The sequence below is a fragment of the Protopterus annectens genome, chromosome 4.part0 (assembly GCF_019279795.1).
Source record: "Protopterus annectens isolate FY-2018-M chromosome 4.part0, PAN1.0, whole genome shotgun sequence".
Lineage (NCBI taxonomy): Eukaryota > Metazoa > Chordata > Ceratodontiformes > Protopteridae > Protopterus > Protopterus annectens.
Genome location: NC_056733.1, coordinates 1,776,101,625 through 1,776,119,206, shown reverse-complemented (window position 1 = coordinate 1,776,119,206; position 17,582 = coordinate 1,776,101,625). Strand labels below are relative to the sequence as shown.

General features: G+C 37.8%; 1 protein-coding gene across 1 annotated transcript in view; it reads right to left on the bottom strand.

Moving 5' to 3' along the window:
* LOC122800019 (15-hydroxyprostaglandin dehydrogenase [NAD(+)]-like) overlaps window positions 1-17,582 on the bottom strand; it is a 344,456-nt gene that overhangs the window by 166,395 nt on the left and 160,479 nt on the right. Inside the window, exon 4 of the mRNA XM_044069482.1 lies at window positions 15,795-15,901. Within this exon, the coding sequence (XP_043925417.1) occupies window positions 15,795-15,901 (107 nt within the window). The remainder of the gene's footprint in view (window positions 1-15,794; window positions 15,902-17,582) is intronic.

Here is a 17,582-nt window from a genome sequence, read left to right as displayed (position 1 = left end):
TTTGTTCCTTGGACTTAATGCAAAGCTAATCCTATTTTATCCATGACAATCCATGAAATCCATTTGGATCACATCACTGGTTTCCAAGAGATGCACTGAATACCCTTTGTGGAAATATTTGCCCACTGCATGCTTCTTATGCTGGGACTTTTACAAGTACTGTTTATTTGAAAAGTCACATTGTGACTTTGTTTAATAAGTTTCACTTTGGTTCTGATATGTCTGCTCAAGAACAGCTCTGCAAATGTCTATCCTGTAATGCAGTTTAGAAGTACTCTGCACTTTAATACAAAAAATGAAGGTTTCTGGATAACTCACTGGTTGCTGGGTACCCTCTAGCACTAGTAGAAGGGATTATCCCATTTTGCTTAGTAAAACAATTACATTCTTCTGATATATGTTCCATACCATTGTTGTTCAGGTAAATCATAAGCAGTGTAGAACCTTTGTAAATTATTAAAAGTAACATGAGACATGATTTTAAGCCAGTGTAACACCTTAAGCCATGTTGAAAATACATCCACCACTCATGTGAATATATCACTCATAAAGGGTCGTACCAAATTATTGTAGATCCTTTCCAAAACCCACATGAAAATTTTCATGGATATTGTGATGCTTGTGTTGGTATGCTCTGTTCCATTTGGCAGGGTACAAAAGCTCTGCACACAGCCTCCATATTTCCATCTACCTTAGGCAGCCAGATTACCTTCCAAGCTACTGCCTTCATCTTAACAACACCAGCACAACCAGTATGGAGTTCTTCAAATACAGCATTTCTCAGCTTATAAGGAGCTATTTGTTTAGATTGAATCTGTTTTGCAAAATGCTTTGTGATGAAACATTATAGTCCAAGCTGAATCCAATTGAGTTGTGCAAGTACCCCATAACACCCAAGTATTTTTTATCAAAAGTTCATACCTTCTTCTGAAAACAGTTTTATTCCTCTTATCAACACTTGCTATTATTAGGTTGGTTTGGCCAATTTTCTATCATCAGCCTTAACATCCATAACAATTCATGGTTGTTCTTGTTACTCATTAAAAAATGACCTTAAACATGAATGTTCTGAAAGGATTCCTCATGTAAAGCATTCACATATTGTATAACTTCTGTAGCTTATCTGATATTTTAGTGAAAAGCACTCGTGAGAGTGCATCATTACTGCCGTGACTCTTGGAAGCTCTATATTTGGTTTGATAGTCATAACATGGCAGTATTATCGCCCATCTCTGAATTCATGCTGCTGCCATGTAGGAAAATTTCTATGGCTGACAAACAGTTTTATTAAAGATTTATGGTACATAACCAGCCTGAATTTTCTGCTCCACAGATATCGGTAGATAATACACAAAAAATAATAAAATAAACCAACTCTTTCTTTCTCCGATAGAGAACACGTTTTGCAAAACAGAAGCAGGAGACCTTGGTGAATAAATGATTGTTCATTCATACACACAGCTATTTACTCCTTCTGTCCGTAAGGAATGTTCAATACAGCATAATATAAGAGCATGTGCACAGTTGCTATGAGTGCCACAGCACAATATACCAATGTGATGTTCAATGCTGTATTAAACTATTAATGAACAACTAACAGTAGGCACAGGTGCCACAGCACAATATTTCAAGAAACATAGATAAGAACCGATTCCAAAAGGTGATTAATACAGTGGGCAACATGTTTACACCCGACATCTGGTACAATAACACTAATGCCACAAAGACAGTGATCAAGGCATCAACAGCAGGTATGGGCATCACAGTTTTAAATACTGTGCAGCAAGGTATGTACCAAAGAGGGGCTTAAATTCAATAGGCATGGAGACACAATGTCATCAGCTAGTTAAGAAATGATATTACAGATACTATCACATCAATGTTACAGTACAGCACATTACTAAAACAATCAGCCATGGCTGAGGAGTACACATCAGAATATAGCAGTAATAGCAATATTAAATCCAGTTACATTAATGGACAGATAGTGCCGCAAACCACTAGCACAAACAGCCATGCACAGCCAGGTGAGGGCAAGCCCTAGAGTGCATTATTCCAGGAAATACCATGATTGTCTTCTGTAGGGAGATGGAGGTTAGGACAGGTAAGAAGGACAGTACCTGCTGCTGTTGTATGCAGTGCTGTACTGTGTAGAATGTTTCACAAACCAACAGTGCTAAGCCTGGAACTTGCCTGTTGTTGTGAGACTGTTTTCCACTTCAAACATGGTAAGAAGAGTTCAAGGCAAGCTCACAGTGTCACAACTCAGCACCGTGCACAAATCCACCAAATGTAAGGCAGACAGAAAGAGCACACACGCCAATTAAAGGTAACATTGCTAAGTAACCAGCAGTAATTCAGGTCCCGAAACAACAGCAGTAACCCCTTTTCTCATATTTTACCATGATTAAAGGCATACGTTATTTCATCTTTTCATGCCATGGTACCCACTACTTCACCTAGTGTAGATACAATTTTCACATATGCATGTTTTAAGTTACACCGTGGTATTCTTTAAGGATTTGATTGAAATTAATATGTGAAATAGTCATTCAGGAACAATAGCTACTGCTACTATAACACCAGTATAAAAGTCTCCATGTGTGCTCTCGTATCACTTTATTTTATTTATTTTATTTTTATTTTATTTTTATTTTACATTTGTTAACCGGGGGTGTCTGACTGAGCAGAAAAGGCCCTTTTTCAGCAGAGGCCCGGGGAGAAAAGCTCCACAAAGAAAAATTACAGATGCATTTAGTTATTTAGACATGATCAGTATACACACAAATTACAAGAGACATGTTTTTACAGTGGTATGTGGCACATCAACAGTTACAGTGGAGTGAACAAACAAAAAAATATTAATTTAAAAATAAAAGTAATTAATAGATTTGTGGTGAACAGCTGAAATTTGGAACATTGGTAGAATACATACATAGTACACAGATACAGTACATACATAGTAGATTAGCCAGTGTTTGTGAGTAAGATTGAAAACTATTATCAAGTACTCTAGATTTAGTATGTACACATTATCTGCTTTTGCTAGTCTGGGGAGCAATCATGGCACTGCCAACTTTGCTTGAGATGTTGCCTGATGAGGTGTTTAAAGGAGGCTTTGGATGATGTATTTTGAATGCTAGTGGGGACAGAGTTCCATTTTTTAGCCACTGAACTACTATATAGTGCATCTCCAAAGCTATTGTAGCTGTTGGTGACTTCTAGTAGTAGTTTGCTTGATGATCTAAGAGGCCTTTTGTCTGAGTGATGCCGTACTAGGTTTTTGAGGGCAGGACACTTGTTGGGGAGGTAATAGATAAAATGACAGAGGCAGAGCTGATTGTAGGTTAGGAGGTTGGGCAGTTCAAGCCAGTGGAGCTGTCTCAAAGCAGTACAGTGATGAGTTCTATATGAGCAATTTGCAGCAAAGCAGGCAATTATGTTATAGCAGGCTTCCATTTTGCTTAGTTCAGTTTTGTTGAGATTAGTCAGAATGGGAGATGCATAGAGTAGGGTGGATAGAAGGTGGGAGTGAGCAATGGCTGATCTTGTGTTGTTGGTAAGAAATGGTTTGATATGGTAGAGTCATCCTAGTTTGGCATTTACTTTTTTAATAGTTAAGTTGAGATGACTATCAAATTTTAGGTGGGATTCTATGGTTATTCCGAATAGCTTAGCCTGTGCCACTGGAGCGATTGGAGTAGCATTTGTGGAGTAGATAGTGAATTGATTGTTAGTGTTTTTGTTAGAACTGGTTATAATCATAAGCTGAGTTTTCTTTGGATTGAGGATAAGTTGGGCTTTGGTAAGGTAGTTTCAATGTCAGAGAATGCTAGTTGAGTTGTTTACAGGAGGGTGGGAATGTTTTGTGCAGCACAGATTAAGGTACTGTCATCTGCATACTGAATGATAGATGCATGCTGTGTGGAGGTATGGAGGTCATTTGTGAAGACTGTGAATAGTAGTGGTCCTAAGATAGAACCCTGTGGGACTCCTATAGTAATGGGCAGAAAAGGAGAGAGAGAGAATTTTCCCATTTCACAGCTTGGTACCTGTCAGTTAAGTAGCTCTGGAACCAGGTAAGAGTGGAATTTGATAGGTGATATTGGTTTAGTTTGTTTAGCAGGATTTGGTGTGAGACTGTGTCAAATGCTTTGGACATATCCAAAAAAAGAGTTGACACCTGTAGGCCTTCATTTCTGAGACAGTTTACTGTGTCTGTGAAGCAGAGGAGGGCTGTAGTGGTACTATGGGCAGGTCTGAAACCATGCTGAGTAGGTGACAGGATGTTGCTGTCTAGGAGATAGTTTAGCATCTGGGTATGGATGCATTTTTCTAGGATTTTGGCTGGAGGGGGGTAAAGCAATGGGTCTGTAGTTATTAAGTTCAGTGGAGGTCCCACCTTTATGTATGGGTGTAACATAGGATATTTTCCAAAGTTTGGGCACATAGTTTTCAACAATTGATCTGTTTATGACAAATGTAGATACAAAAGATATTTTTTTTCAGAAAACCTATCAAAACATTGTTAGTTGAGAGTCATCTTCACTTATTGGTTCATTTGTTGAAATATATTTAGTATCTTTGCTGTGAAAATGATTACTTTTACATGTTTTATTAATTTTATTTTATTGTGAGATGCATAGTTTATAACATGGATTTTTTTCCAGAGATGTCAGATTTAGACTATTTTGCAACTGTAGACTTATGGAGCATTATTTTTCTGATACACTGATAAAACTTTTTGTCGTTGGTAGGACAGGACTGTACCTCAATTTTATGTAGAGCAAAATTTTATCCTCACGGTTTCCTAACTACTGTGCTTCTCTGTCTGCAGTCTGCTTGCTTAAGGAAATTTCATTCACCTGGAAAATGTTAAATTCAGTTCAGAAAGTAGCTTTCACTACAAGAATCACTGCAAATGTAACTCACCAATTCAAATGACTTACCCAAAACTCAAACAAAATACAAAAATAAGTAGCGTGCATCCACGCAGCCTCCAAATCACCAAAAGGGATAAAATTAGGCTCACATAGTGTCAGTACCTTAAAAATAGAGTTGTTGGATCACATATTCCTCAGGATATGTCTCCAAAACAGATACAACTGAATACTAATAAAGGACTCATTTACTGAATATGAAAATGTAGGTTGAGTGCTTTCGCACCTAAAACAACACAGGACTTTATCAGAACCATTTTATCACAATTAAATCAGGTTAAATATCTAAACAAAAAAAAACACGTTGCCCTTCATCCCATCACAAAATACAAGTCATTATTTTTAATAAAAGTACAGTGTTATACGATAAAATAAAACAATAAAAATACCAAACCAATTTCAAACATACAAAATATACAAAGTAATAGTTAAAAACTTGTTGTGAAAAACTTTTAAAACAATTTGAATAATTTTAAATATCACTGACCCTCATTTTTAATATTGGAGTTATAGAGACCTGGTCATTAAGCCTCAGACCATGTGTTGCACCTAGCTTCAATTGCCAGATCAACTCCCTGTGCTCTAACTTTATCTCCCAAGAGCCACCTCCTATATCAAAGGACACTGCTTACAAGAGTGCAAACATAAATTTGACGTTTTTACAAACTAAAGTATGTTTGTACAGGGCATTATTTGGGTTACTCTTCAAGATCGTGTATGTGTGTTCATATACTCTTTTTCTAAATTGCCTTTCTGGCTTCCCTATATAAATTTGGAACATAAATTACATATTGTTATATAAACCACCCCCTTGGTGACACAGTTTTCAGATGTCAAGTATGCCTTGTGTGGAAAACAACTAAGGGTAATAATCGATCGTTCCAGTATGTAGGGGAGTACACCATTTCAGTTTAGCAACATGTATCAGCTTCTTATTAGGCATCTGGTCAAAATCGATACCATTAAATATTATTGCAATTACCAGTGATTAAGGCCAGTGTTCACTGACAAGTCACACAGTACACAGATTGTGTCAAAAGTGAAAATATGCAGCTAGGTAGCAATTCACAAAACCAGATAGTCTTAAGTTAACAAAGCAAATAGTGCAGTAAGAGGTATATGTAAATGAGTATATAGTGAAACATAAATAAAGAAGTGCAGTCTAATGAGGAGTGCATAATAAGATGAAGGCAGGTTGTGAATCATCGTTGTCAGGCATAGAACTGTGGAAGTAGTTGTGTCTGAGTATAAATGCAAAAATTCCACTGAAGCTTGTAGAAATGCATCTGGCAACACTGCTCAAAGCAGTAGCCACTAAACTGAGGAGGCATATGCACCTGCAACAGCAGGCCCTGCTGCAGCCACCATCATGATATCTTGCAGCAGCAACAACAGTAGTGACAACAGACAGCAACCAACTGTCCTACAACACACTCCCACACAGCATCATGCATGGTGTATGGCAGCACTGGTGAAGCTGTAGCATCTAGTCCACCTCTACAGACCCTCACATGTGTACACAGTGAAAATGCATTGGCACACAGGGCAAAATGATGCATGCAGTGCTATGTGAAGGATGTGCTGGGTGGTGCATGGTCAGCTCACAATGGGAATCAGACATCATCACTTACATGGCACAGGAGGATGGGTGCTGAGGGTCACAGCCATCATCATTTTTGCACAAGTATCCTGGAACATAAGGAAACATGAATGACTACACAATACGGGGATGAGAGTTACTGATCAACAGAAGTAGAGATATAGACCATGGAAAGGGATGAATATGTGTCATAGATGAGTACTTCCATGGACTAGGTAGGGGCATCACTATGTGCCTGTCAACTGAAGGCACTACAGTCAGAGCCATAGCAAGGTCAAGGCAAGAGGAGAGGCTTCCCTGAGTGCAAGTAGTGAGGTGATATGACCAGTGGTTTAATGTAAGTACATATCACCTCCTTATTTGCAGTTACAGTAGCACTGCCTGTAGGAGTAAAAGCCTTTAAACAGCTAAGATTGCTAATCTTGAACACATCTGTTTAAATTAAAAGGATATTTAATGTGTTTTATGAATTGGAAAAAAGAGTTCCTTGCTACAATTTAACAACTTCTGAAACTGTAGCAGGAAGCTTCACTAAACAGTATCATACTCCTTGGAGCAGTTCAATGAATGCAAATTTTTTTTGCAGCATGTAGCTTGGCTGAAACTTTGAGAAACCAAGGAGCTATTTTTTATGGGGGGGGGGGTTGTCCACAACATCATTTGACAAAATAATTTTATTTATTTTTGTTTTCAGCTCTGGCCTGGGAAGGCACCATATAGGAGACTGCCAAGGGTGCCTGACAGTCTATCTTCAGCTCTGACTGCAATGGCAAAAAAAAGCAAGACTAGAACCCCCCAGGACACTGATTTGGAATTAGTGGTGGAATATGGCCTGCAGTGGGTTACCTGATGAAGCATTACACCCCAGTGCCTGTACGTCTTAGCTGCCCCAGTGTAGACTATGGGATTGAGAATCCCCTACTGCTGCAGGTGCAGACTATGTGTCTTGTGATGGCCTCCCTATGCATATACCCTGGGTATACAAATCCTCCATGGCCTACACTCAGTGATAGAGCCCCAATGATTACACTTGCTGTTCTCTACATGGAGGTAAATAAGGCACTGACATGTGCCACCAGAGTTCTCATAGGTAACATCATAGTATTGTCTCAGAACTCCATTGTCTCCTGGAGGTGTTGGTACCACTAGATAACATCCACATAGAACCTTGCACTACACTGGTCACCTTCATGTTGGTGTGTGTAGCTCCAAACTGTGCTCAGATTATAGCCCTGAATATTTGTTGATTGATCCCAAGACTGAATGCAGGTCTACAGCTGGCTGTGAAACTGGATGATGCCAACAGCCCCCAGATGACATCTATATGGTGACAATACAAATGTCCAATGCAGTGCATTGGTCTGCCACTGCAAACACTGGGAGAGTGAATGGCAGTGCTGTCAATCACAGCAAGGCCCCTTAACAGAGATGGTGAGCCCCCGTGGTATGCATCCTGTACAGCAAGTTTAAATGAGACTGCACTGTCACCCTGGACAATAGGCATAGGATCACCTAGGAAGGTGATTAAAAGTGTCAGTGTGTCCTAGGACTAGTCTGTGTGTTCTCATCATCATCAGACCCCATGCAGTTGCTGTCTTCATGCTGCTTTCCCTGGCCCAGCCTATACAGATGTCCTGATAGTGTGGGCTGTCATCCCACAGATACACTTATATACAGACAGGTACATACATTACACAATGTATACCTTTAAATTGTAGGCCAGCTTAGTACACATCAATAGTCTGGTTAGAGTAGTATTACCATAAGGTATGCCTAGGCAAATGTATTTATCTATCTATCTATCTAAATATCTGTCTGTCTCTCTATCTATCTGTCTATCTATCTATCTATCTATCTATCTATCTATCTATCTATCTATCTATCCTTTGTTGACAGGGTTAGTCCCACTAGGTTAGTTGCCTCTTTTCAGGGGAGACCCAAAGTGGTATTTATACTACTAGGGGAAATTTGCCCAGGGGATCAGGTAACTTTCCCTAATCTTTTCAGTAGCTGCCATGGGATCTTTTATATCCACCTGAGCTACCATCAGCTCAGGCAGATGGAGCTTCAGTTTATTGTCTCATCCGAAGGATGACACACTCCAGAGTGTAGCACCCCCCTTATGCTGCACTGCAGTGTCAGCAATCCATCTACCTGGTGTGTGAATAGAACACACAGCCTTGTGCACCAAAGGCAGGTGTGCTACCTGTTGTGCCACTGACACTGCTAAGGCCCCCATGCATATGACACAGGTGATATACAATATAGGTCAGACAAAAGGGGGGAGGCAGTTGTAGTGGGCTGACATTCCACAGAAACAGTATTTTGTATACAGATACATAAGCTACACACCCTGTAACTCTGTTATGGTGAGAAAATGGAAATATTGAAACATTTTTGGATATTAGTCACACAAAAGAGGATGCTATACCAGAGCTTATGGCACATAAGGATGAGAGTTTTCATAGGTTCATAGGTAAGTCCAAGGCTATCAGTCTGCAGATCATTTCAAGCCTATCCAAAAAAAAAAAAAACATTCAAAATGTTTCTGTAGCCTCAAGGAGGACAAGACAAGATAAACCAGGGAGATCATTTGAGGCTGCCCTTCCAATTATCTAGTGTACCTTGAAAGTGGCAAGGGTATTACTCTACCTGACATGTAGTGGAAGCTTGTTCTAGAGGTGAGAGATACATTAGGATATGAATCTATGACACTGATGTGTCTTATTTATCTGCTGATGAAGGTTTGTTTCCTTTAACCAAGTATTTAATATACAGTTAGTTTTGTGAAGGAATAGCAGTTCTGCAAAGGAGCAGAAGATCAAATAGAGTAAAAAGATTTTGGTACTCTGTGAAGCCATACAAAATATGAGTTGAGACTTCTGACTGAAATAGAGAAAGAAAAATTCACAGATTTATACTTGTCAGGAGCCAGACTGGGGAATTTAAGTAACTGGACTCCAAAATGTTTATGGTCACTAGAACCCAATAATGAGATAATAGTGGTAGGTACAAGTGATCTCAAATAGACACACAATAAACATATGGAGGATGCAGTTCTGATAAAAGAAAGTATTTAAAGGCCTACAAACTAACCCATCGATTTACAGCAAAACGATATTAAACAATTCCACCACAAAATTACACAGGATACACACGAATGTAAAAGAAATTTTGAACTCAAATTGTTACACCTAAAAGAATAATAATAATAATAATAATAATGATAATAATAATAATAATAATAATAATAATAATAATAATAATAATAATAATACAATTTATTTACACAAATAGTCAAGAGGATATACATTATTACTCTTGGATGAATACTTATTGAAGGAAATCTCATAAATTCAAGGAAGATAGCAGGAGAGCTTTTCAATCAATACTTTTCTAATCTGAGGTGTTCTGATAAGGAAAATTATAGTTTTTTGTGATATATGAGAGTTAGAATCATCATCATTAACCTCCTGACATGGGGTCAGGGTGTTGTGTCAACTACTGCCATCTGTCTCAAATTAATGCCACACTTCTCATCCATGTGGCATTACAGGTAGACTGTGAGCAAGAATTTTAGCAAAGGATAGGAAAACAAAATGCAAAACTAAAGACACGTGATGAAACTTAGTGCAGATAAGGCATAGTGTAATGCCTAAAAATGGGGGAAATCAAAAGAAGCTGACACGTGAGAAGAGAAAATATCGGAAGCATGGATGTACAGTATGAGAGGTTAAGTTAGTAGAATGTAAATATTTGTTAATATAGATCATACAAGTGAAGTGCATGGGAACAGCCATGAGTTATTTCATCTCCATCACTTCTAGCTTCCTCAATTGCTCTGCCTTTACTGCCTAGGTTTCTGTACCATACAATATCGCTGGTTGCACCACTGTTTTGAACACCTTACTATTCGGTTTATTTGGCATTCTTTTGTTATACACTACCACTGACAATCTGTGCCAGTTGGCTGCAGCCCCTCTGATCCTTGCTCTGACCTCCTCATTCAGACTTACCTTCTCTTTAACCACCACTGCTAGATGCTTGAAGCTGTTAACCTGTTCCGATATTTTCCTTAATCAGTCAGTTGTCAGCTTCTTTTGATTTCCTGCATTTTTAGGCATTCCACTTTCCCTTATCTGCACTAAGTTTCATCCCATGTGTCTTTAGTTTTGCATTTTATTTCCCTATCCTTTGTTAATGCTCTTGCTCAGAGTCTGCCTGTAATGCCGCATGGATCTGTCTCCTCCAACCTTTTTGATATTGTAATCTATCACCAGTATGAACAGCAGTGGACTGAGAAATGAACCATGATGCATACCCACTCTCACTGGGAACACCTCTGGTAGACCAAACACTGTTCGCACTTGAGTCATTGGGTCCATGTACATACCCTGCACTAATTCTACCAATGTTTCTGGAACTTCAAAACACTGCAAGACCACCCAGGGAGACTAAGAAGTTTGTCCAAAATAAAATATGATGATGTACTCTCTGTTTTACAGAGAACTACAACTATGTGCTCAATGGGGCTAGATAGAATCCTACGAAGTTTACTCTTCAGAATATCAGAAGATATTTATTTATTTATTTACTGTCATTTGTTTGCCGGAAAGGTCCAAATGGGTAAAAATACCTGTTTTTAGAGGAGGTGCAGGGAGAAAAGCACATGTACAAATGTAATTGAAAAACAACATGTTAGATATATGCAGTTTGATAGTGGAATATATAGGGTACAATAAAGCATGAGGAGACACCAGTGATATATAAATAAAAAGTAATAAAAAATGGCAATTAAATATAAGTATATATATAAGTATACACAAAAGTATCAGAAGTATAGTGTCCTATGCTAGGAAATAACAACAGAAAGCTACAAGTCCACCCTAAGAGTGGGGAGAGGGCAAGCGTTGAAAACCATGGATGTGTAGTATGACAGGTTAGGTTAGTAAGAATGTAAATATTTGTTAACGTAGATCATACAAGTGAAGTGCATGGGAACAGCCATGAGTTAGTGAGAAATTCTTTGACAGAGGACTTAAATATATGGAGGCTAGATACAGTTCTGATTGAATTTGGAATAGAGTTCCATAATTTGGATATGCAATGCGAGTATAAACTTTGCCCCATAGTTTTTTGGTTTATAGATTTTAATATGTATTTTGATATAAGTGAACTTTAATGATTATGTTAAATAAAAGTTTAAGCACCGGGTATGTTCTCCAGGATTGCATTAACATGTGATACCTATACATAAAGGTCTGGCTAACTCTGAAAACATCTCTGCACACCGCACTTCCGTAAACTTACTTGTGAGATTCCTGACTATCCTCATTACCTCTTCAAATGTTTTCTTCCCAGTTGGTCACCTTTGCTCACATATAGCTCTCAACTGTCTAGATTTTTGCAGAATGTCAAGATTTTTGGCTCATATTTTGGTCTACTCATAAAATTTGTGACTTTCTGTCAAGTCATTGAGGATTAAAGTCGCTAAATAATGACATGCATTTGAGTTTTAGCCTTCATATCCTTCAGAAAATGTATGCTTACATAAATCCTGTCATTCTAGCAACTTTGTAAGTTTATAAGAGCAATATTTAAAATCTATCCCTATTTTATGTGCATTTGTCCCCTCCCCCATTATTTTAGGCTCTGTCCAGATTTCTTGCTCTAAGAGGTTGAAAGGTATGACTATGACATCAGGTTGGTTATCACTTTGCATGACTGCATGAGTCACTGCCTGGCCTATTTGTATAAGGTCAGACTTGGGACTAATTTTTACCCACCAGGTTTCTCAACTCTGACCTTTCCCCAGTTAGTTCCCTTTAAGAATGAGTCCTTAACCACTAAAACCCCTTTCTCCTGTTCATGACTGGTCCTCCTGCCTCTTGTTCTGTCTGTGTATACTACACCCCCTCACATACTCTCCAAAAGTTATCTTTTCTGCTCTACCACCTAGATGTTACCCCTCCATCTTATGATCAGAATGACATGGCCTGTCTGTTGCGTACACAAAGTCCTTCTTTTAGCTTCCTGGTTTTTTTTCCTGTTTAGTCTATGCCTCCATTTCTTTTACTCTCTTATAACCCCCCCTGCCTATTTTGAAACCCCTCCCTGTATCCTGGCTCATGATGCTATCTCCTCTATTTCTCCTTTCCTCACTAAACATTTGATTTACCCCTAACTGGTCATCTTCATGCCTCCCTTTCTCATTTCCTATTCCTTCTGCATCTGTCCTGCCCCCATCCCTTACCCTCCTGTCTACTTTGTTCTGCATCCTTTCACCGCATTGATATATTTTCCACTATCGTCTATCATCCCCTCAATGCACTCACTTGACATGTCCCACAAGCCTTTCCAGTAATTTAATTCCCATGCCCACAAGTTCCAGTTGTCTAGCTTCCAGTAAATTCCATTCTCTCCCCTCCCACGCAATTTGTTGAGTACCCCTCACATCATACATACAAGAAACAATTTTCCTCCTGATGCCCCTATTCATACATCCTTTCACAGCTATCCATCTTCTTCAACTCCTGGATGTTCAGATTAGTCATGTAGTCAGTTCAACTCCTTACTCCTCCCCAAGTCCTAAATTGTGAAAGCAGGATTGATCTTCTGGTCTCCTTTTATTCCACTCTCCATGCTTAAGAGATTACAATTATTGTTAATTAAAGTGTTAATGTATGAAAGAATTGTTCTAGCAGAAAACAGCACCCAAAAGGGCTGTAAAAAACTGAAAGGGTGAGACCTCTGTAAATAATACTTGCATGCACTGCTATAAATAATACTTACATGCACTGCTATAAATAATACTTACATGCACTGCTGTAAATAATACTTACATGCACTGCTATAAATAATACTTACATGCACTGCTATAAAGTTTAGAGTACTTGGGGTCCTTGCTGGTCTACAGCTACCAGCACCTCTTTATAGCTTCTTTCCCCTTCCATTCTGCTGCTCCTAGCTCCATCTTATTTTCCCTGAATTCTTTCTCCAGCTCTGGTTTCCACTTCAGCTATAGTTCAGTATGGCAATGTACATCAAAACCTGATCTGACTAGCCTTAACAATTTGAATGAGAAACCCTTTCACCATTTCTTTTAATCTGAGGGACAAAGCTGCCCACCTCCCCAAGCAGGATGCTATTTCCCTGTGTTACCTTAACTCATAAAACTCACCAAGGTCACCAAGCATTAAGATAACTTAACATTAGTTTTTCTGGGTTGCTCATTCAATATGTCAGGCTCAGTCTAATGGGTTTCAGTGTGACAGGCAATAATACAGTGAATTATACCCCCTTATTGGTTGTCTTTGCTTTGGAGGTGTGTCTTTCCTGCTTTCCCTTGCTGCCCTTTAATTGTATGCCTTTGCTGAGAAGAACTTACAAGTGTGCAAAATTAAATTGCTGCCATTTAAAAGTGCTGCTCAATCAGATAAGCGGTCACAAAACAGCTATCAGTGCCTGAAGTAGACAAAAGTGCACTTAGTTGTGAAAGTTAGTGAAACATGAGATTTTGTGACACAAATCATATCCGCAATCATTAAAAAAGAAATGATTTCACTTGATTATCAAAATAAAGACTTGTACAGCTCTGGAAATGTAGTTATTTGTATTGTTTTATCTTACATTAGTGTTTTTTAAAGCAACATTTAGAGAAAAGTTAAAAATTATTTTTTCTCCTATATTATCAGGATATTTGCTATTTCTCATGTTTTCTTTTGCACATAATTACCCATATGTGGATTGCTCTATGAAGAGAGAGGCAGGAGATGACATTAATTCCCTTCCACCACTCCTAAGGCTTCTTCTAGATGAAAATGAAAAGAAAAAAGTGCATAAATGTCTGTGCTCTGACAAGCATTTTTAACTTGTGTTTAAGATTGGTGCTTGTTTTCTTATTGGTTGTTCATGCCTCTTATATTTCTACCTCTTGCCACACCATGCAGTGTAACCAGAATCCTCTGCAGTAATACCACAAACCCAAGAAACAAGAGCATTTTATTTTTTATTTATTTATTTATGTGACATTTGTTGACCGGGTTGGGCAAAATAGCCTTTTTTCAGTAAAGACCCGAGGAGAAAAGCTCCAAGAGATACTGAAAAAACAGAGTTAAATTAAAATGTGCAATATACAACTGACAATATGCAACTGACCAGACTGTCTCAAAAAATATAGAACAAAGTGCAAAATATCAGAGAAGGCATAGGAATTAACAAGATTAAGTGCTCAATATATACATTCTTAATAAAGTACAGTGAGATTTGTACATAAAGTAAGATAGGAAAAATATTTTGAAAAGGACATAGGCAAGAGGAGTCTTTAGGAGGAAGACAAAAAGCAGAATATTGAAGCATAGAATATACATCGGGGGTTACAGGACATATAAAAGCCAGGTGGCCAAGTGGAGGCTAGAGAAAAAAAAGCAGAATATTACAGGCATAGAATATACACCGGGGGGGTTACAGGACATATAAAAGGCAGGTGGCCAAGTGGAGGCTAGAGAAAAAAAAGCAGAGGCATAGAATATATACAGGGCATAGAGGATATATAAAAGGCTCCCTCCCTCTGCAAGTTCTGCCAAATTTCTCATTACTTTTGTTTGTCATTTTTATTAATGAAGTAATCCTAAATAAATAAAACATCCGATACACTTTTGTTTTGAATTTTCAGCCTTGTTTAGCACATAGAATTTCCAAGTCTTTTGATGTAATCCTCATTGCAAATAACATCATCTCTTTTTAATTAGTAACACATGTGAAAGAAGGTGATACATAGATTTTATCAAAATAGGTATCACTGTAATTTGATGCATTGATTAGTGACTAGATTTAATTGCCTCCCATTTAAAGTGAAGAACGGTTAGTTGTAATAGTGAGATTCCAGAACTGTAGACTTAAATAAGTTACCTCGTACTCCAAGGTTGTACAGTCTTGAAACTGGTATATTTAGAAGTATGGGGGGGGGAGTGGTGTCTGCCCAGCTTGCAAGAATCCCTTTTTTCTTCATTAGTGCTGAAGACAACATTGTATGTTTTCAACATTTCTATAATTCCATTCATGGAATTATTATAAATACAGTCTTACCTCAATCAAATAAATGAACCTATCCTTTGCATGGTTCAGAGATACCCCTGTCAAGAAGTGGCAAATTTACCAGCATCCTAAATGTGTCCATTTCAGTGTCAAGTTACATTGCCAAATTACAATAACTAAAAAAAACAAATGACACTAAGAACATAAGTTTGTCATACCAGGTTAACATTAATGCTGTGTTCCCATTTGTTCTCATTGTTTATTCCAGCATTATTGCACACAACATCCAACCTTCCAAATGTCTGCATCGTTGTTCGAAAAGCTTCTGAAAAACAAATTATATCAGAAACTGAAAAAACAGTAATATTGTTCCCATGATCAAGTGAAAAGCCAGAGACAAGAGTACATTTTGTCAGGAAATTATTTTACAAACTGTTTAGCATAGTAAAGTAAATTTGTACATACTGTCAAAATCATTTTGTGCAGTGCGATCAGTTGTAAATCTAGAACCTTTTCTTGTAGCTATAAATTGCAAATAGTGTGTGTGTGTGTGTGTGTGTGTGTGTGTGTGTGTGTGTGTGTGTGTGTGTGTGTGTGTGTGTGTGTGTGTGTGTGTGTGTGTGTGTGTGTGTTAGGATGGATGTCTGCACAAGGTTGTTTGAGTACATGTAAATTAAACACTTGTATAATTTTTTAATATCTGCATGCAAAATGCTTCTTTTAACAATAATTAGATAATCTGCACCAAGTTTCAAATGTTTGGTGAAGGAACTTTAAAAGCTATCCCATTTTCTAAAAGTCCATTATTTAAGTGCAATAATGACATCCAAGGTAAGCATTACAGAAAAGTGACAGACCTTCCAGTGGTGTGAATGGTACACCTGGGTGGGCCAGTATTTCCCTGTATAACCCGTTATTGCTTATATATTTCTGTCTCTCCCCTCTCTCTCTCTCTCTCTCTATATATATATATATATATATATATATATATATATATATATAGTTCCCCTGCATTTTGTTTCACAAACAATTGGTTAACAAATGCTAGGGATGGTGTAGAATAGTATATGTATGGGTAGCCAAACATCCAAAATGTTGATGGTATGTTTTGTCAAGACAAGTGAGTGGGGTTAGGTGTTAGGGGTAAGGTCAGGGATAGGTGAGGGGATAGGTTTTGTATGTCTGCATGCAATTGTGTGCATTTCAAGGTTAAATAAGGGGATAAATGTAGTGTTGGTAGTGTGTGTTTATGCACACTTTTGTGTCTGAGTCTATCTTGTACAGTGGGAGTGTTAACAGCAAGATTTTTTTAAGGTAAGATGTCGGTTTAGGTTGGGGGAAAGGGTTAGGGTTAACACGTATTTCTAAGGTAGTGCAGGGGGGGCAAAATATTCATTACTATATTAAAAACATCTGATATCAAAGAGAGATAAAGAATGGAAAACATGGAAGGTACATAAAAAATCTGTCGCTAACAAACAAAACTAAAAAAACAAGGAAAAAAAAAAAACATTGTGGACACACACAAAAAAAAAAAAAAAAAAAAAATTTTAAATCACAAATACCAACTAAAGCCATAATCCTTTCTGAAACTCTTAATAACAGATTATTGCACCAAGGTAAAAATGTGAATCCAAACCCTGTTCCTCATGAAACTGACGACTGAGGACATCAACAACCATCCTGTACAACAACCTCAACAAATGAACCCTACAACCTTCTCTATTTATTAATTATTACTGAAACCAACAATCCTTGTTCCTGATAGCATACCTCTTGAAAATCTTGTAACTCAGTTGTTTGCTTGCTCCATTGCCACTCTAATAAATCATGCTACAAATGAACAATCTGCACCAGCCTTATCAAAACAATCCTATATTATACCAATACATAAAGACAGACAGGATAATAACATCTCGAAATTGCAGACATATTGCTATCATATATGCCATCTCCAAAATCCTTGAAAATGTATGTTATTCCTAGATTACCTCACGCCACAAAAT